The sequence below is a fragment of the Cololabis saira genome, chromosome 12 (assembly GCF_033807715.1).
Source record: "Cololabis saira isolate AMF1-May2022 chromosome 12, fColSai1.1, whole genome shotgun sequence".
Lineage (NCBI taxonomy): Eukaryota > Metazoa > Chordata > Actinopteri > Beloniformes > Belonidae > Cololabis > Cololabis saira.
Genome location: NC_084598.1, coordinates 25,156,683 through 25,177,724, shown reverse-complemented (window position 1 = coordinate 25,177,724; position 21,042 = coordinate 25,156,683). Strand labels below are relative to the sequence as shown.

Below are 21,042 nucleotides of genomic sequence, written 5' to 3'. Positions count from 1 at the left end.
TATAAAAATCATTAAAAATAAATATTTGTATTTACACTAATTTAAAAAAAGGTACATATTCAGTGCATGACCAAATGCAAGTGTTTTTACAGAAAACAAGTAAAGAAGTAATACTGTTTTGTTTCTAACAAGTCAGCTTTTGTCAACTACAGGAAAAAAAAGATGGAAATTTCCTGCTTGACTCTAATGATAACGTATCGTCCAACCACTAACAGAGACATAAATCATTTTGCAAACATGCAAGTGGCATCTTTATAAATATATTCTGAGATTTTAATACTTACAGCCTTTTGGTTCTTTCAGCTGATATACAGTATTAAACCATTGCTTGAAGTAATACATTATTTCTCAACTTTAAGCTTGGACTAGTTCAATTTTTCCCTACAAAACTGATAATGTCAGTTTTAATATTGTATGTATGACTCTGTAAAGCACACTTTATTATTTTCATTCCATATCTGTTTTCATATTGATCTCTCAGTTTTGCTAAACTACACATGGTCGTGCCATGACTTTCAGTGTATTGATAATACATTCAAATTACGTTTGCCGAAGAAAGTTTTATTCCGCGGCGAGCACTTGTCCTAGTCAAGATACGTCAGAATTACAAATCAGATTGTGAGAATATTCCGCTCCAGAGAACCCCAAATAAAAGGACAATTGTGATGAGAAAATTCAAAGCGGTGGGTCGGCATCCAGGTCCCAACTAGTTGGGAACGCCAAATTAATGCATCCCTGGAGATCAGCTTCACACGATTTAATGAGAGACTAGCCCAACTTCAACAAAACAGCAAAACACACACACACACACACACACACACACTGTTTTGTTACCGTTTTTCATATAAATATAACTTCATTAGCTGTTTCTTTGGCCACAGAAGCAGCTGCCCAATTCCTGCCCTTGGTGGGGGTAAACAAGACTCTAGAAGTACCTGGTTACTGTGATCAGCTCTCCACCTCTTTCTTTTGTCGTTTTAAGTCTGTTTATCCACAGTGTAAACATTTAAGGCATGAGAATTATCCCCAATCTACATTAAATGTTGCAACTTTTAAATACTTGTGAAGCGTAAGCTTTAAAGGTGAAGAGCAAGCACACATACTCACATATTGGGTACCCTGTTTACATATTTGTGCTTTTTCCTACTTTCCCAAACACTTATTGAATTTTTGTGCCAGAAAGTTCCCTGTATTAGTTTACCCGCTTTGAAGTTTTCCTAGACTCTAACGCCTCAAACCATTTGTGTGCCTGTAATTCTCTTTACTAACAACCTGTTTTGTTGAAAAAAGTTCCTTTCGCCCTCCACGCTCAGATGTCCAGCCTTCATCATAGACACTGGTGTAACGTTCGTGTACTAGTACAGTTCAGACAGCTGACATGACAGCACCAGTGGAACGTGCAGTGACAACGTTCGGTCACGCTCTCGGTCCGAGTCTTAAACCCACGTCCGCAGCATAACAATTCGCATCCGTCCAGGCCTGGAGAAGAGCTATTGCATGTTCTTCCAGAAGTTCCCAAAGTGCCAGTTTTGCCATTGTAAGAGCAGAAGTTGGGTGATTTCTCAAAATAGACTAGGTCCATGGAAGAGGGGGGTTTGTGAGCTGGGTTCTCAGGCTCCAGATGTCGTGGGTCGGCGCGATGAGAGGCACGGTTGCTGCCCTTGTTGGCATAAACAACTCTAGATGCGCCATCGAAGCGGTCCTTAAGGAAATCTCCTACTGTGCGGAAGCTGGGTAGGCGCATCCAACAGGTGCGCACAGTGCAGGAGCCTGACATGCCATGGCATTTGCATTCCTGATGCATCTCTGATGATACGATCTGATGAAAGGTTGACCAGAAAGCATAGATGAAATCTTATTACCAGAATGAAAATCAGCAATACATGTCATTCATATGTAAGATTTCTGAGTCGGTCATAATAGGCAGGCAAAGCCAAGATAAGAATAAAAACCTTACCATTCTCCCAGCTTCATTGTTGTGCACATTGGTGAGATAGCGCAGATCTCTCCCCCTCTCACTGGAGTCCACAAACTCACGACTGAACATCCGGCCAAAATCCACATTGTCGCTGCAGCCCCCCCAGTGCCAGTCTGGCCCACCGGGACCTCGGCGGCGATAATCGCAAGTGCACGACTCAATGGCCCCCTCTGAGCAGGATCGAGCCACAGCATGGGTGACTCCTGCGCTGGTGATGGCAAACACAAATGCTGTCTCTCGGCAACCTGAAGAAACAACATCAAAACTTCCCATCAGAACCTGATTCAGCCTTTCAGATTAGTTCAGATGTTTGCCAATTTTTTTTTTTTTTTGCCCCAGTGTATTTACAAAGTTTTTTAAATGTGGACTTTAAAAGAAATTCCATTACATCCTGCCCAGAATTGTCCAAATGTCGCCCTGTTGAGGAAGACAAGAGAGGCTCACCACGATTGACAATTTTGCCAAAAATCGCTGGGCTGTGGGTGGTCGGGCAGTTCCAGCGCCGGTTGCGGAACTGCCACTTGCACTCCTTTATGGCCGTGTGCAGCCCAGCAGCGATGGCATGCAAGATGCCAGGATTCTGCCGAATCAGCCGGCGCTGGCGACGACTCAGAAGAGCCAGGCTCGGATCCAGGACCAACTGCACGTTCTTGGAATTGGTGAGAAGGTTGGATGAGGAAGCCACATTGACAATACCCCTGGCAAAAGAACAACAAGGACAAAGGAAATCAGAGTCAAGGAACTGGCAAATTGTACTATGTTACTTCTAAGGTGACCCTGTAAACTGTTAAACTCTTGTCTCCTGGCATCCCATGAGTGTTGTACTTTGAAATTACAGCTTTCATTGTGTGCTACAATAATAAACAGAGACACGTGCTGTTCCAAAACCATGAGGAGACAGTCAGTCTCTGAGTCATGATGCAGGTTTCAGACTTGGCAGAAAACCTGATACTGAATCATTTAAGCTCTTTGTAAATCACTTGGACCAGACACAATTACCTGTCAGTTCATAGATTTCAATATACAATATTGAAATATACTTCCGATAAATATTCCTCACCTTCAATGTTTTCACGATATTCACAAAATATAGATTGCTTTTAAACATCAGAATCATTTAATCTTTTTTTTTAAAGTTGAATAATGTAAGCCATGGTCTACTTGCGACTCAAACATATTTAAATCAGCAAATTACATGTATAGTCATTAAGTAGACATGTTAAGCAACTTATAGGCAGTGGTTAAGTGCCCTAAGACTGAACCAGCAACGTTTCAATTACATGACACCTTAAGTTGATGAAGAAAGACTGAAGAATATACCCTACAGGCCATATTCATTGAAATAGGCCTATATTTATTGCTAACTCATAGAAATGTGAAATCCTTGAAAAATGTTTTGCCTCCAAAACCCTTAACCTGTATATAATTCATTCTATGTTGTCACATGATATCAGGGATTTTTAAAGTATTATGGTTTGTAATATTTGTGGCCAAACATATCACCTGTTCTCACTCAAATTTGACCAATTTTGAATCCTTAAACAGAGTTTAAACGGGCCCATTCTGCTGGTCAGGTTTCAGAAAATTCTGAATGGTTCAGCACAGAGGCTGTATAATTTTCCAATTCATCAGGAATTTTTTTGTGAGCTTTTCTTGTTGACATTTTTGACTCCTGTGGAGTGTAATAGCTGAGTCTCCTGTTGAGCATTATCATCCGGAAAAGAGGGCGAGTCTTGGCCCGTTTTGAGAGCTGACCCAGACAGTGGTGTGGTGAGGCCTGGGAACATTTTTAACCCTAATAATCTCGTCTTTTTGGACGTTTTCTTGCTTCCAAAAGTCCCTTTTTCCATTTGTTTTCTTTGATTTCAGCTGACATTAAATATTTGAAACGCATCTAATGAAAGGGCACCGCAGAACTGTCTTTAAATAGTTTATAAATGATTGCATCAACCCGCCGACGTCACCTAACGATATAGATATATATATATATATATATATATATATATATATATATATATATATATATATATATATATATATATATATATATATATATATATATATATATATATATATATATTGCTACTGTGCTGTGTAGTTGGCTGTTTTAGTTGCGGTTGCTGTATAGACTGAGAAATGTGCAATATTAGATCAACACGACCCTGAACAAGACCTCGTATAGGATTCCTTTCAGCTATGAAATAAATCCATGTTTAATTTATCCCACATTGAGCTGAAAAATGTTGTCTTGTGTTCAAGCCACAATGTCAAAAAAGAGGAGCCAGACATAGAGAGAGTAAATTAAATCTGCCGCAAATATAAGGCAAAACTGTAATTATTAGGCCAATAATGCATTACATTACATGTAATACGTTTATTGTGAAATAATGCGCTGCAGTTAATTTCTCTAAAAGAATTATAAATTAAGTCATAAAACAACTAAATGGCTGCATTATGAAGTCACGTGAAGCAATTTGGGAAACGACGGCTCAAATCCCTCAAGTCTTATTACCGTGCGGGTTTTTTTTTTTTTTTTTTTTTGCTTTTTTTTTCTGAACAGAAGCTGTGAGCAGTTCCAAAGTAAACACATTATTTCGAGCGTGCAGCGGTGCAGCGCGGAATGTGGTAACCCAATAATAAAGCGTTGTTCGTGCGCAGCAGCGCAGGCTCCTCTCTGCGTCAGGCAGGTTTCGCAGGAGCAGGATGCTGCTGACGGGAATCAACGCAACATCTCCCGGATTTCTGCTGAAACTCACCACCACCGGCCGCTGTTGTTCACGGCCCCTGTCCCCGACAGCGAAGACACAAGAAGCATGCAGGCGGCTTTCACTCCCAGCAGCAGCGCCAGACTCCTCATCTTGACTTCGGTTCAAGCATCAAAGAGAAAATGACAAATTTAATCTCTTATTCTACTTTTCTTTAAAAAAAAAAAAAAACATGCACCCCCTTCCCCTTCTGAATTTATAGAGTCGTTTTGCATTTGAATAGTCTCTCAAAATGCTGATTATTTAGAGTTAACTTTGATATCAAAAATAATTATTCTAGGCCTAATTGTAAAATATATGTCTATACTCACCCAACCACAGTCTGATGAGAGGACCAAAGAGATGCTGGCAGCTCTAATTGACTTAAAGGGATCTTGAGTGGAGACAGGTTGCTGAATGATGTGAAGTGTCCAGGCAGGATGCTATTGCTCCAGCAGTCCTCTTCACTCTGTCTCTCTCAGCGATGCTTTGCGAAGCGCATTGAACGTGTGGGACAGTCCCGAAGACTTGATCCCCTCGGTGACTGATAGGCAACACATTCTTCTCTTATTGAGCGCTACGAGGGGAATAAAAAAGGGATTTGCTGCTCTCATCTCCCTCTGTTTTTTTTCGCAGCCTTTTCAATAGGATTGGAGGGAGGGATAGTTAATGCTCTTCATAGGGCGCACAATGAATAAGGAAACACAACTGAGCAGAAAAGAGAAAGAAAGAGGAAAAAATGGGGCAGTCCACAGTGTTGCGCATATTATTTGTGGAATCTCACGCTCATCATAGATTAGATTCCCTGTGAAAAAAAAAAAAAAGAAAAAAAAAGTGTGAGTCTCGGAGTATTTTCTCACTAACCGCGCGCCTGCGGGTTCCGCATCCAGTCTTGCGGAGATGTGTGGGTCAGATGCCGCGAGTGCGCTCGCTTTACTGCTCCACCGCTGCTCAAAGCTGGTGATACGGAACAAACTGTTACAGCCGAATATGAGCCATCTGAAACTGCCCTTTTTTCCCCGGTGCTTGGATTAGCCAACTCCCTAACCGCATCTCCTCCTCTCTCCAAATGCGCTCTCAGAATGTGCAGTGACAAAGGCCATTGCCGGAGGTTACCTTTAATTTTTTACGGTACAGCATATAATAATATATTTCGTCTAATTAATAAAGTTCTCATTTAAAAAAAGCTTATTTTGTGAGGATATAAAGCAATCATCAACGGCCTTTACAGTCCACGATCGTGCGCGCACAGGCAAACGCAGAAACAATAAACACTCAGTTGTCTTATTATTCGCATGCCTGCTGGGCTACTTAAATATTTTTCAAACGAGATAGAGATGAATTATGGCTTCCAATCAGAAGTTTGATGAACGATGAGCCAGTCAGAGAGGGGAACGAGTCAGGATAAAAACCAGCCCTAACATCTGGCTTGCAGACCTCCCTCGATGCAATGTAAGGCGCACAATATAATCACAGTTTGAGCCACTTTGCGGCATCTCCATCAAAACCCCAGACTTGGAACAAGCCAGTCCCTAAACTCCTTCATATTGCATCATTGGCGAATGTGACATTTATCTGTTTATTTGCATGTTCCAGAGTAGTCTCTGCCTCGATTGCAGGTTGAATAATCTTTTTCCCCCTTCCTCTCCACCTCATTCCCTCAGATGACAGTAAAAGGAAGTGGGCTTTTGTCAAAAGCTTTAATGACAGCCAACCCGCGTTTATACCCTGGCCTTATATGAAGGTGCGCTAACGGGTTTCCTGGAGCAGTCATGCGACACCGAGCAGATTAGAGCTTCAATCCGGATAAAGGGGGCCTTTTATATACAAATCAACTTCAAATCACTTTTTAAGCCACTTAGATATACACACCAAGGCAGAATGCTAATGCACTTTTCATTGCTGCAGCTTAGGGAATGGAAGGAGATTAGATGAATTGGTGTCACTAAGCGAACCGTGTTCGAGGGGGGTTTTAACTTAATTTTATGAAAGTAGCACATGGACCTTTCCTTTCCAGCAACAATATTCGTGCCTTGTGTTATGCTGTATTTGGACAAGCAAGATCAATAGGCTAATTGAAAGAACGAAACCATCTTAGAAGGCCTGGGCAAAAGTTCAATGACCTACAATATTTGATTAGAGAAGATAGAAAGTGTATCATTTCTTTCTTCACACCTCACACCATTTTAATTATGAATGATCAGAAAAGTTCACACGATCCTGTGATGTGATGCATATGGCCTAATCGAAGGACACGGACGTGTCCTTTTAGCGATCTGTGATAACGACTGGAGACTGACAAAGTGAAGTTGTTTTAAACACAACAATAAGGAACAGCCGCCCTGATGGAGGTGGGAGGAAGGGGAGGGGGGCACATGACTAAAATCAGTATTGTTGGAGGGTCTCTGAGCAGAGCCGCTTGCCTGCTGCTGCCTCCCTGTCGTACAGTGAAAGCTCCAGCTCCCCCCTCCCCCATTCATTATTTAAAATTACTCACCCCCTTTATGAAAATCCTCTTTGACTTTTAAGTTGCCTTTTTTAAATTTCCCCTGCTCAAAAAAAAAAAAAAAAAAAAAAAACGGAGACAGGCTCTTATGTAAAGACCCCTTCTCAAAAACACCAGAAATACTTGCATTTATGACGTTCATCCTACTAAGTATATTGTTATAGAATCATTGATTTGATGCACTTGAGATCCGTGCGTATTCTTGTTGACTGGTGCGTAAAAAGTTTGGAGACGTCATTTTACGCTCGGCCGAATGACCGCCTACTCAAATCCTCCAACGATCAACTGGTGATCCATTTTCATATTGGCCAATATTTTGCAAACAGGCGCCTGTGGAGGCATCTGCTCCCCTCCCCTCCCCTCTCCACCCCCCTCAAACCTCTCTCTCTCCCCCCCTCCAGTTTACTCTCGCCCCCGAGCTCCTCTGTTCTCCGTCTCACTCCTCGGTCGTTTGGTGGTGCATCGATAATACTCAACTCGTCTTCATTTTCATATTCTCATTCATTAGAGGACCTTGTCACCAGTGTTTTAATGTCACGTCGCGTTAGAGGCTTGACAAAATGGAGCTTTCAAACAAACTCCGTTGGGACCAATTCCTGATTTTGGCAGCAGCGCTTATGTCACCTGCATTAACGTAAGTGTACTTGAGAGCGCCAGGGGAGGGGATGTTGTGGTCGCATCGGTTTCGTTTAGAGCTAAAAGAAGTGACTGTGTGTGCAGTTTGTCATTTAAAGGGCGATTTTACGCATTTAGTTGTTTCTATTTTTTTTTTAAATTTTGTTTTGTTTTGTTTTTTTTTTTAAGTGAGACATCTGTCTCTGATTTCACAGGCTGATAAAGCCCATTATTAAAACAGCAGGAATCAATGTTTGTTCATTCCTTAGGCTTAACAAGTACAAACTATGTCATTATAAAGTCATGATCACGTCACTGTTACTTTTTAACAGTTGAATCTGTTTTTGATACTTTTTAGATGAAGAGACTGATTAGATGTCCCCTGCGACCAGCACTTGTAAAAAATTCTGTAGAAACATTGCTGAAAATCTTTTCAATATATTTTAAGTTTGTTTAGCACATCCCACAAATAGGCATTGATTTAGTATCATATCCCTTTAAATCTTAAGTGGTTTTGTAGAGTTTCTTGAGGATTCTGAACTCCCTCCTACGGTCACATTCTCTGGATTTGACTGATGAACTTCTGACCAGCTCTGATGACACCCCCCCCACCAACCCTGTCTTTCCCTGCAGGGTGCTGTGCAATGATATCCTCAGCCTGAAGGTGGCGGGAGATCCAGTTTTAACCCCTCACTCTGTGTGTCTGAGGCTGGCAGGCCTCAGTAAACGTCAGATGCGGATGTGTGTGCGGAACCCTGATGTGACAGCGTCTGCTCTGCAGGGCATCCAGGTGGCCATCCATGAATGCCAGCACCAGCTCCGTGACCAGCGCTGGAACTGTTCCTCACTGGAGGGCTTTGGCAAGCTGCCCCACCACACCACCATCCTCAACAGGGGTGAGACTATTAGGCAAGCCGGTTATGCTCATTTTATGACCTGGGACTTGTAGAAATTGTGCTGCGTAGTTTATCATCTGCAGCTCTCTGAGTGCACTTGTCTTGTCTCCAGGTTTTCGCGAGAGTGCCTTCTCCCTGGCTCTGCTAGCAGCGGGTGTGGCCCACTCTGTGGCCTCAGCCTGCAGCATGGGCAAGTTGCGGGGGTGTGGTTGTGAAGCCAAGCGTCGCCAGGACGATGACAAGATCCGGCTGAAACTCACACAGCTGCAGCTGCAGACGCTGCAGAAGGGCGGGGTTGGCATCGACATGACGAGATCATTACCCTCGGAGCTAAATGGGCACCATGGCAGCCTGCCCGGCAACCTGCCCACCAGCCTGCGGTCTGCCCACCCTTCTGCCTTACTCAAGCCTATATCGGATGAGTTAAGCTCTATGCAGGACACCTGGGAGTGGGGGGGTTGCAGTCATGACCTGCGTTTTGGAGACCGTTTCTCAAGAGACTGGCTTGACTCCCGGGGGTCTCCGAGAGATATCCACGCTCGCATGAAGATACACAACAACCGTGTGGGGCGGCAGGTGAATAATGTGATGAACTGTTCCTTGTGCACCTCAGATCCCAGTCCCTGCTGTACTCCAACATTGTGTTTCTTTGTTTACACAGATCGTGACCGACAACATGACGAGGAAGTGCAAATGTCACGGCACATCAGGGAGCTGTCAGTTCAAGACCTGTTGGCATGTGTCCCCAGAGTTCCGCCTCGTGGGATCGTTGCTTAAGGAAAAGTTCTTGTCAGCCATCTTTGTCAACTCCCAGAACAAGAACAATGGTGTTTTCAACCCCCGATCAGAAAACAGTGCCAGTGGAAGCTCCGGGGGGTTCAGCGGAGGGCGTCGGCGAAGCGTGTCCAGAGAGCTCGTGTACTTCGAGAAGTCCCCTGATTTCTGCGAGCACGATCCATTGCTCGATTCTCCAGGTACGCAAGGACGCATCTGCAACAAGACTAGCTACAGCACAGACAGCTGCAGCTCGCTGTGCTGCGGCCGCGGACACAACATCCTGAAACAGACGCGCAGCGAGCGCTGCAATTGCAGATTTCACTGGTGTTGCTACGTGCTGTGCGAGGAGTGCCGTCTCACAGAGTGGGTCAACGTGTGCAAGTAGAGTTTAGATGTTTCGTTCCTAGATGCTTTTACTCGTCCAGGACTCAAGATGGCGAGCCTGTCCCTTCGCCCACTCATGTTGTCCAGACTTTTGTTTTTCCCCTTGTGCAACTCTTCCAGAGAATCTGTTTATCCACCCTGTTTTTTTTTTTTTTGTTCCATCATCTGGGATCTATTTTCTTTCTGTAGCCGCTGTTATTCTCAAAATGCCAAGTCAGAGATTGAAGCGGTGACTCATGTCATTTATCTTGCCATGGTCTGTTTAGACGCTGCCCTCTCAGCCCTCAAAACAGCCGAGACCCCATCTTTCCTGCCCCACAGAAAAGAGGAATAACATCATGAGAACGTTTCTGTTTCACTATCTACATTCATACTTATCTTGTACAGCAGCTGTGTATTTTATTGTTTACATGTATATTTGTAAATGTGTTATTATTAATTTTATTGTTCTACTAGAGCCTGTCTGCTTGGTTTTAGTGAATGACAGACTGGCCATGTGGGTCAGGAGTCAGTGCTCTTAGAAGACAAGGTTTCACTGTAGTTTATCATCATTTTTACAATAATCTCCTAAACCTTTACTCGTTTCCTATGTTTTTTTTCTCTCAGACACACCAACAGTTAATATTGGGATGTCTCTCACAGAGTTTTTTCCTGACAAATTGTTATTTTAATAGAAAAGACGAGACATAAATATGTTTTTTAAATGCTCATGCAATTAACGGATTGCCTTATTTCATCAAATTCATCATCCGAAAGTTGAAACTTTTGGAAACTGTTTCAGTCCATCCAATTGATTGACGACTAATCATTCAGTATTATTTTTACAATTTTAACAATAATGATAACTTCAAGCAAGTCATTGAAATGATAACAGAAATTTGCCCCTTTTTGATGTAAAAATATTTTTTCTTTCTTATGAAATCATGACTCAGCTCTCGATATGTACTTGTTTTTGTCCATTTCATCCCTCTGAGCACTCCTTAGATTCTTCCCACATGTAGTGCACTTCAAAGCCAGAGATGGACTGACTTTAACCCTGAAATAATGCTGAAAGATGTGTGTGAGTTTGAGGGTGTAAGTGTGCGTCTATTTTTGTGTAAATGGTAGAGTAATCTCAACGCACGACAGGAGGTGAGAGTCTTTTTTTTTTTCTTTTATAGCCACTCCATGCTGCGGGAAGGGCATTTTATAGCTGCAGGATATTGTTTCCTTAAAGTATGACTTTTATTACTGGAGAGCTGCATCAAGAGAGCGGAGAGTGGAGGTGATTATACCAGTCGTTGCTGTGTGAGCATCTGAGGGGATCATCTGTCCAGAGTTCATAGCCAAGGACGAGACTTGCTGAACCACGTGCTGCTGGGACCTTTCATGCATGTTGCCGAGGAGACAGACGACACAAACATAAACACGTACGCACAAATACGTGCATGTGCTTACACACGTGGAAAGTCGTATGCTGAAATACTGGCGCTAACACACAATCAAAAACATGCATGTGGGTGCGCTTACATGAACTGTAGATTTAGCAAAATGCTAATGTCACCGCAGGAACTGATTTATGATAGCAACATTCCTAGATAACTTAGATAATCAAAACTGTCTCTGTGCTAAGCTGTCTGGGAAAAGCTCTTCTGCCACATAGGATTTAATGTCAATTAAGTTTTGTTTGTATGGACTTTTGTAAATATCCCTTGACTCCTGAGGAATGACAGTACCAATGGCTGAGTTGACTGTTCTGTATCTTTTCTTTTTTTCCTTGAATTTAAGGGAAGAGTAAAAAGGAGATTGTGAGTGGTATGAAATGATAAGGGTCTGGATTTCTGGTTTGCATTTCTTCATTCCTTTATCATTTCACCCTGGAGCTGCTGAATAAGGGAATTTCCTGTCACCGTTTCTTCCATGTGTGAGACAGAGGTTGGTGGACAGCCTGGGACTGCTTTCGCTCCTTTTCTTTCTTTCCCATTCTCCCCCTCATCGCTGCAGAGAGACACAGGCATAGCAACGCATAGACTGCCCCGTGAGTAATGACATCCAGACCGGGCTGAAATTAAAGAGAGCCAGGCAGAGAGAGGAAGTTAGGAGAGATAAAAGTTACCCGCTTTGACTGACAGGATGATTATATGTTTAAAGTAAGGCGATTTAGCGTGTTTAGTTGGATATAAAGATAGGAGAATAGGTCACTGCCCTTCATACAGCAGAGATGCAGCGGCAATGGACAAATAGAATATGAAGAAGGGGTGAATAAAGTGTACTCTGTATAAATACATGCCTCAAAACATCTGCTTCTCAACTCCCCTTTCATTTTTGATGTGGGACAGGCAGAGGAGGAGAGCGAGAGAGAAAACACAAGGAACCAGCTACCCAGAACATCAAAGCCCCTGCCCTCAACGTGCAGGCCCTCATTAGTTCAGCTAGCAGAACCAACGAGACTTGTGATTGTGTTTGCTGGGGTGCACGCTGGCAGACACTTCAGAGGAAAGGCTCCTTTAAGTCATAACTCCCCACCCTACCTCTCCTGCCCGCTGTAACCCCCCTGTAACCCTCTCCGAGCTCCAAACTCGGCCTGCTCCCCCACCATCCACTCCACCCCGTAATCTGGTCTGCAGCTGCAAACATCTGTTCCCCTTTTTTATTCCTCTGCCTTCACCGCTGAATTGATAAACACATCTATTACCGGACCGGTGACTGACACGCAACGGAGCGGAAGAAAGAGGCAAATGTTGGATTCACCTACAGCTGCAGATCTGGTTTCAGGGTGTGCCATTTAGTTACACTGGGTTGTTTTTAGATCGTGATGAGGGGGAAAACATTTTGATATCCTAATTTATTGTCACCTGTAAATCCCATTTATACAGCTTATAAAAAGTATACACACACAAACACACACACACACACACATATATATATATATATATATATATATATATATATATATATATATTTATGTGTATGTATATATATATATATATATATATATATATATTTATGTGTATGTATGTATGTATATATATATATATATATATATATATTTATGTGTATGTGTATGTGTATATATATATATATATATATATATATATATATATATTGTGTGTGTGTGTGTGTGTGTGTGTGTGTGTGTGTGTGTGTGTGTGTGTGTGTGTGTGTGTGTGTGTGTGTGTGTGTGTGTGTGTGTGTGTGTGTGTGTGTGTGTGTGGATAGAGCAGTCAAAATTGAATCAGTCTATGTTTTGTTTCCTCCCGTCTTCTCATCATCTGTGAGGTAATAGCTACTGCCAGGACGTATCACTTGGTTTCCTATTACAGTCAACAATTTACTTATTCATGAGGATGATTCCTGTGTTAATTATTCAAACATGTTTGCCTGCGGACTCTCTGTTACAGTTAATGTTGGTTTAGTTATTTGGGCTGCTGTAATGGCAAAAAATAGTCCGATTTTCAGTTAGGATTACATGCAGGCGCAAACCATAGAGTCAAAACAGATTTTAATAAGCACTGGTCAATATTGAGGTTTGGGACTTTTTGACTTCTGATCTGATGTCTTTCTTCAGTCAAGTTGAAATATCCAAAACGTAGTCACGTTGGTATTTACTTTTTGTATAGCCTACTAGATTTTTTTTTTTATTTTTTTTAATCTGGGCCATTTTGCATTTTAAATATAGAATTTCAGAAAATTTGTAAACCAAATGCCAATGTCAGTAATAAACACGGATGATATCACATACAGTATTGTCAAAAATAGTTATATATGTATATATAAAAAGAAATTGTGAATTTATCAAAATGGCTTTTTTTCTAGTTTTGTCTAATGCTTGGCTTCTGGAAATAAATTTCAATTCATACTCATTTGGACATTTGTGAAGAGGCATAAACTTGAGAAACAAACAAAGAATAATGTTAATGTTGTCAGTTGAGGAGGTATGAAATCAGTTTTTAAAATAACACATTCAACGATATTGTCTGCCTTGGTAAGATTAAAATGTGGTCGCTTTAGATGCAGTTATATGTGTTGTATAAGCAGTTAGTCTACAGTCGTATTCCTAGCCTATGAAAAGTAAAAGGGGATGAAAACCTGAGACCTCCATGGCATCTCAACTCCCGCGAGAGCACACTGTACCAAAGCCTTAAATCATCGCGAGACTATCATCCAGTCCTTTGCCTGCTGAATCCAGCTGGTATCCTGTCTGCCTTTGACGGGTAAGTGTGAATGAGATGCAAATGATGAAAATGATCAACGATACATACAAATATTAATGATGACCGCGACATATTTGTCTCCAATTGCACGTTGTCACACGCTTCTTCTTGGACGGTTATCGAAGACATCTGGTTTGACTGGTGCGTTTGTCGTGACTGTACTCGGCGGGGCTTAAGGCTGATTTATGGTTCCGCGTTGGGTTACGCGGCGACACGCACCGCACGACGCGCGTCGCCGCGTAGGCTACGCCGTACCATACATGCGTAAGCTCTGCGTCGATTTAACGCAGAACCATAATTCAGGCTTTATAGCACAAATACTGACCCCGGGGTTTTAATTTTAGATGACGAGAACATTATCGGGATGTTAAAGCCATCAAACTCTGCTAAGAATAATTATTTTTCTGTCTTTTACAAACGCGGTAGAAGTCGGCTACTGGGACTGCAGCATCACCCGTATGACAGATGCATGTGCAGCCGCTGCAGCTGTGACAGCCTGTGCTGGCAGTCACTGCTTGTTCATTTGATAGAAATAAAGAATTATTTAAAAAAGAAACTTTTCTAGAGAAAAGAGTGATTATTTGTTCCCCTATTTTGCATAATAGCCCTGTTAACCAAAACCACCTCAGGTGGGATGTGCTTGCATAAGTTAGAGTTGGCCTGTTAAAGGGCCCATACCCCTGATGGTCCCTGAGAGTAACCTCCTACTGATATACTGCATGTTGCATGTGTCTTGTGTTTGAAGTGATAGTTATGCTGGTCTTTCTTTAGCAGAAAAGTTAGTTACCTTGGATCACATGAAATCTCATCCAGTATGGCTCTACACTTTCCCAGTGATCCGTCACAGTGTTAAAGAAGCAGACTAAAGTTAGATCAGATGCCTGATGAGCCATGAACAGTGTTTTTAAGGGCCATCCCTTAAGGTGACTTAAAGCCCTAATGGGGTTCTAATGTTTAGAGCTGATGAGCTACTTGTCTCATCATGTGAGTTTGTGACTTTTAAAATATTTTTCCTGCTTTGTTGGCCTGTGTTTAAGGTTCTGTTGCAGGAAAAGTGAGGGCCGCCAGTCGTCATGGGAAACATATTTGGGAACCTGCTGAAGAGCCTGATAGGCAAAAAGGAGATGAGGATTCTCATGGTGGGGCTGGATGCTGCAGGGAAAACCACAATCCTCTACAAGCTGAAGCTGGGGGAGATTGTCACCACCATCCCCACAATTGGTCTGTGAGAAAAGAATTAGTGCCTGTTTTCATTTGTCGCAACGTCAGTCTCTGAGGTTCATCATCATAGGGCTCACTCTGGACTGCTTTTTATTCAGGTTTTAATGTAGAAACAGTGGAGTACAAAAACATCAGCTTTACCGTGTGGGACGTGGGTGGCCAGGACAAGATCCGTCCCCTTTGGAGGCACTACTTCCAGAACACGCAGGGTGAGGAAGACCACCAGTTTAACACGATACAATCAGCCACGTTGGGGTTAACAATGTCTCTCCAGTCCTGGTGCACATCCTGCAGCATATGCTCATCCCCCACACCTTAGGGCATATCTGACTAATCCTTTCGATGAGGTCATTTTCATACAGGCTGTTTCAAATTATCATCATCGTAGACATGTTGAAAGCCTGAACAATAATGCTCTGCATTTGCATAATATTTTTCTCATCTCGTTTACCACTCAAAGCCGTTTACTCAAGTAATAATCCTCCTTACAAACTTATATCCCTATGTATGTCTGGTTGTTTGTTTGTTTTTTAAAGTTAATAGACAGCTTATTCTTCACCGTACACGCACTCACATGCATCAGGGCATCAACACACAGCATCAACACTCGGTCAAGAAAAGCATAAAGTTCCAACCACAACCTTCTAGCTGCCAGTCTTAAGAATGTTTTAACAATTTAGGATTTTTATCAATATGTAGTTGCCATATTGCTGGATTTTAGTCCAGTTGAGCTGATGTTTAACCTTTAAAAATGACAGCGCTCTTTTTTTGCCTTGCAGGTTTGATCTTTGTGGTAGATAGCAATGACCGTGAGCGGGTCAACGAAGCTCGCGAGGAGCTGATGAGGATGCTGGCTGAGGACGAGCTGCGGGATGCCGTTCTTCTCGTCTTTGCCAACAAACAGGTAAAGTACAGCTCGCTTGTATCTCCCTCCGCACGTTCCCGTCTTTCCGCACCTGACTGACACTTTGGACCTCGTCACTCTTCTCAGGACCTGCCCAATGCCATGAATGCTGCAGAGATCACAGACAAGCTGGGCCTGCACTCCCTACGTCACCGCAACTGGTACATCCAGGCCACCTGCGCCACCAGTGGCGACGGCCTCTACGAGGGTCTGGACTGGCTGGCCAATCAGCTGAAGAACAAAAAGTGAAGAGCCCAGTCAGGAGAGTGGAGAAGAACCTGGGTGCCAGCTCCAGGTATTGGTTATTGTGGATCTGTTGTGTTTACATAGAACGGAAATGCTGAAATGCTCCCAGGGGGTGAATCTCAAAGCCTTTCTCCCTCCAAATACTTTTTTTTTTTTCTTTTTTTTTATTCTTTCTTTGGTTGATATGAATTGTTTGGATCTGTAGTGAACATTTTAAATAATTTATGAACCGGTGGTGTCAAAGTTGACCTAAATGATTCACACTTTACAAGCTGAATGCATAAATATCAGGATATAATGGTGTAATGTTACTGTAAAAGTATATGACCTACCCCTCCTCTTCGCAGTCTGTGATCTCCATTGAACATTTAATGTGTTCGGAATATCTGGTGAATCTAGACTTGTGTGCAGCATTTCATAAGATACAATAATATGTTTGTGAATTATACAGAATTTCATAATAGTATGGTTGGAGTGCTATTATTACATCAGAGTAGTGTATTTATTGTTTCAAAGCATTGTTATCACACAGGCTAAGATTAATGTAATGGTGTAATTTATTGTCCAAGCAAAGGTTTGTACTGCCCCCCAGGTCAGTTTCATGGCAAACTTTAATTAGCTTGCATTTGATTAATTTATCTTTTATTTTAAGGAGCCGATGCACTGGATAATCCTCGTCCAAATGTATTTAGACCATCATAGGATTTTACTCCCTTTGTGGCAATGTGTATTTAATATTAAGGCAGCTGTTGAAAAAAGGAGAAGCCCAAGTATAACTGTAAACGTTAGTAGCTTCCCAATCTGCATAGAGATGTCCCAGTACTGGCTCACAGGCTTGTAATAGCTGCGAGCTACGGCGGGCTACTTCTGTAAATAAAAGTTTGTTCTTAGTCCAATTGCTTGGCTCAGTAAGGTTTAAAAACAGTTGGTCTGGCATGAGCGTGGAGTGGTGTCTAAACTAATGCAGATGACAGTACAAGGCCCACTTTAACGGCTCTGCAGCGTAGAGAAAAACTCTGCTGTCGACCTTTCCCCGTGGTACGTGATGCAGCTCGGCGCGCGACCGGTGATATTAGAGCTTAAATAGTTTTTTGATTTTTTTTTGTTGTTTTTTTCCCCCAAAATCAGTCTTGTTCTGCGTTGCATCGGTCAAAGAGCTCACATAGTTTATGATCCTGTTTTAGTCATGTGTGTAATATTACACAAAATAACTTAACAGTTGAACAAAATATATTGTCTCCCTGTGTTTCTTCATTTTGTTGGGGTTTTTTTTCATTTACTAATTAAATCTGTCAGTTCTCGACTTTTTCTCAGCTAATTTGAAAAAGAGGTAAGATGAAGATAGTGATACTGCATCATAAGGCATATTAATACTGTACAAGATCTGTAATAATAGTGATGAATACTGTAATAGCCTGTTTCCTCAGACTATAATTGTGAGTCTAAATCACTGCTGCTGGTTGGGTCGATGCTGTACTAATAAATGTCATGGGTTTTGTGTGAAGTTTACAGAACAACCTTCTAATATGCAAAAGCATGCTTTTCTCTGTCAGCACAACTGTGTATAATATGTTTATGTAACGGGAGAAGTGTACCCTGGTATTCTCGGTTGAACTGACAGTCCTGCAGATGCACTTGTAGATAGTGAGGTCAGTGTGCCGGCAGATGTGTTTAACTGACAGCAGCTTGTGTGTGAGTGTGATGTATAACCTATCATGTTCGGTTCGGTCTGAAAATTGTTTTTTTGTGGCCTTATTTTGCCAGTGGTTATTTTTCTCTTTGATAACAGGTTTGTATCTGGGAATGTCCGGCATTCAAGCATCTCACCTATGATCTGTGGCAACTATGTGGCTAAACATCCCTCTTTCAGTGATTATTGGCAGATGTTGACTCGCAAGTGAAGGGAAAAAACAAGGCTGCACAATATTTCAGTTGATGACATGTTTCCAGAAACTGTAGGAGAATTGATTTATCTTCAGTGAAAAGTAAAATATTTTGATGCATAGGAAACAACTCAAACTGGGTCAAAGGTTGTGAATGACTTGATGATTCCTGGCACTTCAAATAATTAATAAAACACCAAAAACATGCATTTGCTTTGCCTTGCTTTTTTTTTTTTGCTTATTTATATGGTAGTTTGGTTCATTCTCTACCGTTCTCCACATCTTGATCAAGCACACTTAAATGATTCCTGCTAAACTCTCTGTGGAAGACGTCCACCTCTTTGCCCTTGATTGATAAATCACATCCAAAAATTTTTTCTTTTTCGTCAGAAGGGAAACATTTTTTCTTTTCGTCTTTTTGGGTCAGATATCTTTCTAATTTAGTATGTTACTGAAAATAAACTAAATGGCAACTGTTGTGATTAATGTGTTAATCAAATACTTTTGTATTACTTCAACGTGTAACTTTTAAAACAGAGTGCACCATACACCAGGAAATGGATACTGCCACAACACTCAACAATATACCTATTTTCTCGATGAACATCTCCGAACAATTTCAAAGCCAATAAAAGCAATAATACACAGTTTTGTTTTAATGACCCTTTCAGAAAATAGCAAGAACACTTGCAGCAGGACAGGAATACTGAATTCAGGTGGAGGAACAGTTGTCCTTCAGTTGCACAGTATCTGGGTCAGTGCCAGACTTTCTCATTTTACATGCTTTAGCGTCTTTGGGCACAATGTTAGTCTCCTTGGATGAAAGAAGAAAAAATAATTTATTCAGCAGCAAGTAGGATGCAATGTAAGAATTAGTTTCTTCTGATTTTTAATGACTCAAAATCTTAGTCTCTCATTTTCAATGTTCTCCTTTCTTATTCACCTGTCCACAAGTTATAAACTAATTATAGCCAGACACTGTTATTGATATCACACTTTAAAGGTGTCATCAAAATGTTCCTTGGGTATGAATAATACTATCACTGCAGATTCATGTGAGTCATCCCGTTACTATTCTGCAGAACCTCTGTACTATGAGGGTCAAACTTCCAATATGTCAATCTTTTTTTATATAAAGAAAAACTTGATTCTAATTTCCGGAATTATTTTTAGTCCAATAACAGTTGTAATATCAGTTAAGACTAGACTAGACTAGTGGTGGGGAGGGAAAGAACGCCTCAGACAGGTGATGTAGTGGTGTGTCCTCTCCCAACTCCTGGCATCGAGGGAAGTTTGGCACAGTCATGCAGCTTCTCTGTGGACTCACTGCTCTCCAAAAAAGTCATTTTGTCTGAGTCGATTAGAGGGGCACGTAAGGGAGAGCGCTGCTGTGTCTCCAAGGGTGTGACAGCAGTATGTGAGTCGGAGTCGCTCCCAGCGCCACCAGCCCCCAGGGCCCCCTGCAGGATGGCTACAATAGCAACCCCAGAGCGGATGCCATAGCTGGGATTCCCACCCGTAACCGGGACACCTTCGCTCAAGGCACAGACACACTGGCAGCGGCCACACAATCAATTCATCAATCTCTGATTGGAGTGGCAACTCCAAAAGGCCACAGCAGGCACCTCTCACAGCTTGCCTTGGACGGGACAGGGCCACCAAGGCTGACACGGAGGCTGACACCAGTAAAACTGCCAGACGGAAAAAGAAACAAAAACATGCAGACATCACACATATCAAACTGCTCTCCTTAGCAAAACTGGATGGACACATTCATGAGAATGTGAAAAGTGATTGCCATCGCTTGTTGTTAGTTCTTTACATCTTATACAGTTTCACAAAGTAACACAGATAACCCCACGTTGACTGACTGCTGTTTGTGTCACATCACAGCTGCCTACAACTGTTTTCGCGGTGATGTTGTGCAATGTTTTCCTTGAGTCTGTGTGCAGCAGTGGTAGTTTATCATTTTATTAAAGAAGATTGGAGACTGGACCAAAACCACCAATAAATAATCCAAAAATGGCCATGTAGCCTATCTGCACACTGAGCCCACCTACCGCAGAGGGGCCCTTCAACCGCTCTGAGATCACACAGGGAATTTTCCAGACTCTGTCTCCTCCTGCTGGACAGAAAATTGGATCAGAGACTGCCATGCAGTCAAAGAGGCCTTAAAGTTTGCATGTACTTTATACTGCATTTTGCGGGTCTTTTTCAGAATCGCACAACCTGAGTGCTCTTTATACTACTTCTGCCTCCCTCTCTTCCTATAGAAAAATAAGATTAACAGCGGTTCTGTCAGAAGCACTTACTGATATCCATCTATTAGTGTCCCGCTTCTTCACGGATCCCCAGCCTTCCCCGAGACCATTTTTCCAAAATTAAGCATGTTCTTGTTTTGGGTTCAGAAGTCACTTGACGGTCTGACAATGTGGCCATTGTAGCAGGCTGCTCCATACGCATCAAAGAAGTGATTAAACAGTTGACAGGGCTGTGGAGACAATACTGCTCTTTACAGGGGAAACAGTACAGCCAGTCAGACTGGACACACACTCGGACACCACAACACTCCGTCCACATGCAGCAGCTGACAGCACTGAAGAAGAAATAACTGCACATGAACAGACATGAAACATGTCTTGGGGTTCACGAAGCATTTGAAAGATGATTGCTGATTTGTTCATTCTATACTTAT

The 21,042-nt window shown here is 42.1% G+C and overlaps 3 protein-coding genes across 4 annotated transcripts; 2 read left to right on the top strand and 1 right to left on the bottom strand.

Annotated features, from left to right (window-relative positions):
• Window positions 1–849: 849 nt before the first annotated feature.
• Window positions 850–8,138, bottom strand: wnt1 (wingless-type MMTV integration site family, member 1). Its single transcript, XM_061734963.1, has 5 exons — window positions 8,130–8,138; window positions 4,735–4,835; window positions 2,423–2,676; window positions 1,958–2,223; window positions 850–1,819 (listed from the first exon to the last, which is right to left on the bottom strand). Exons 2-5 carry the CDS (start codon window positions 4,833–4,835, stop codon window positions 1,328–1,330), a joined length of 1,113 nt encoding a protein of 370 aa, XP_061590947.1. The 5' UTR covers window positions 8,130–8,138; the 3' UTR covers window positions 850–1,327.
• On the top strand, window positions 7,789–10,015 carry wnt10b (wingless-type MMTV integration site family, member 10b). Its single transcript, XM_061734962.1, has 4 exons — window positions 7,789–7,862; window positions 8,477–8,739; window positions 8,852–9,315; window positions 9,401–10,015. The coding sequence occupies exons 1-4, from the start codon at window positions 7,789–7,791 to the stop codon at window positions 9,899–9,901; spliced, it is 1,302 nt and encodes a 433-aa protein (XP_061590946.1). The 3' UTR covers window positions 9,902–10,015.
• A 4,029-nt stretch (window positions 10,016–14,044) lies between these two features.
• arf3a (ADP-ribosylation factor 3a) lies at window positions 14,045–18,550 on the top strand. Of its 2 annotated transcripts, none has more exons than XM_061736136.1 (5): window positions 14,045–14,093; window positions 15,131–15,314; window positions 15,413–15,523; window positions 16,094–16,218; window positions 16,306–18,550. In XM_061736136.1, exons 2-5 carry the CDS (start codon window positions 15,167–15,169, stop codon window positions 16,465–16,467), a joined length of 546 nt encoding a protein of 181 aa, XP_061592120.1. In that variant the 5' UTR covers window positions 14,045–14,093; window positions 15,131–15,166; the 3' UTR covers window positions 16,468–18,550. The 2 variants fall into 2 exon arrangements, with proteins under 2 accessions (XP_061592120.1, XP_061592121.1); XM_061736137.1 differs by lacking the exon at window positions 14,045–14,093 and adding an exon at window positions 14,110–14,234.
• Window positions 18,551–21,042: the final 2,492 nt, after the last annotated feature.

What these genes read in the sequence shown, in the direction of transcription:
- arf3a (XM_061736136.1), top strand. Translation starts at nt 15,167, where the DNA reads ATGGGAAACATATTTGGGAACCTGCTGAAGAGCCTGATAGGCAAAAAG. An exon ending in CACCACCATCCCCACAATTG is followed by an intron (nt 15,315 to 15,412) that starts GTCTGTGAGAAA and finishes CTTTTTATTCAG; the next exon opens with GTTTTAATGTAGAAACAGTG. An exon ending in TCGTCTTTGCCAACAAACAG is followed by an intron (nt 16,219 to 16,305) that starts GTAAAGTACAGC and finishes CACTCTTCTCAG; the next exon opens with GACCTGCCCAATGCCATGAA.
- wnt10b (XM_061734962.1), top strand. Translation starts at nt 7,789, where the DNA reads ATGGAGCTTTCAAACAAACTCCGTTGGGACCAATTCCTGATTTTGGCA. An exon ending in CTTATGTCACCTGCATTAAC is followed by an intron (nt 7,863 to 8,476) that starts GTAAGTGTACTT and finishes CTTTCCCTGCAG; the next exon opens with GGTGCTGTGCAATGATATCC. An exon ending in ACAACCGTGTGGGGCGGCAG is followed by an intron (nt 9,316 to 9,400) that starts GTGAATAATGTG and finishes TTGTTTACACAG; the next exon opens with ATCGTGACCGACAACATGAC.
- wnt1 (XM_061734963.1), bottom strand. Translation starts at nt 4,835, where the DNA reads ATGAGGAGTCTGGCGCTGCTGCTGGGAGTGAAAGCCGCCTGCATGCTT. An exon ending in TGGCAAAATTGTCAATCGTG is followed by an intron (nt 2,224 to 2,422) that starts GTGAGCCTCTCT and finishes TTGTTTCTTCAG; the next exon opens with GTTGCCGAGAGACAGCATTT. An exon ending in ACAATGAAGCTGGGAGAATG is followed by an intron (nt 1,820 to 1,957) that starts GTAAGGTTTTTA and finishes ACCTTTCATCAG; the next exon opens with ATCGTATCATCAGAGATGCA.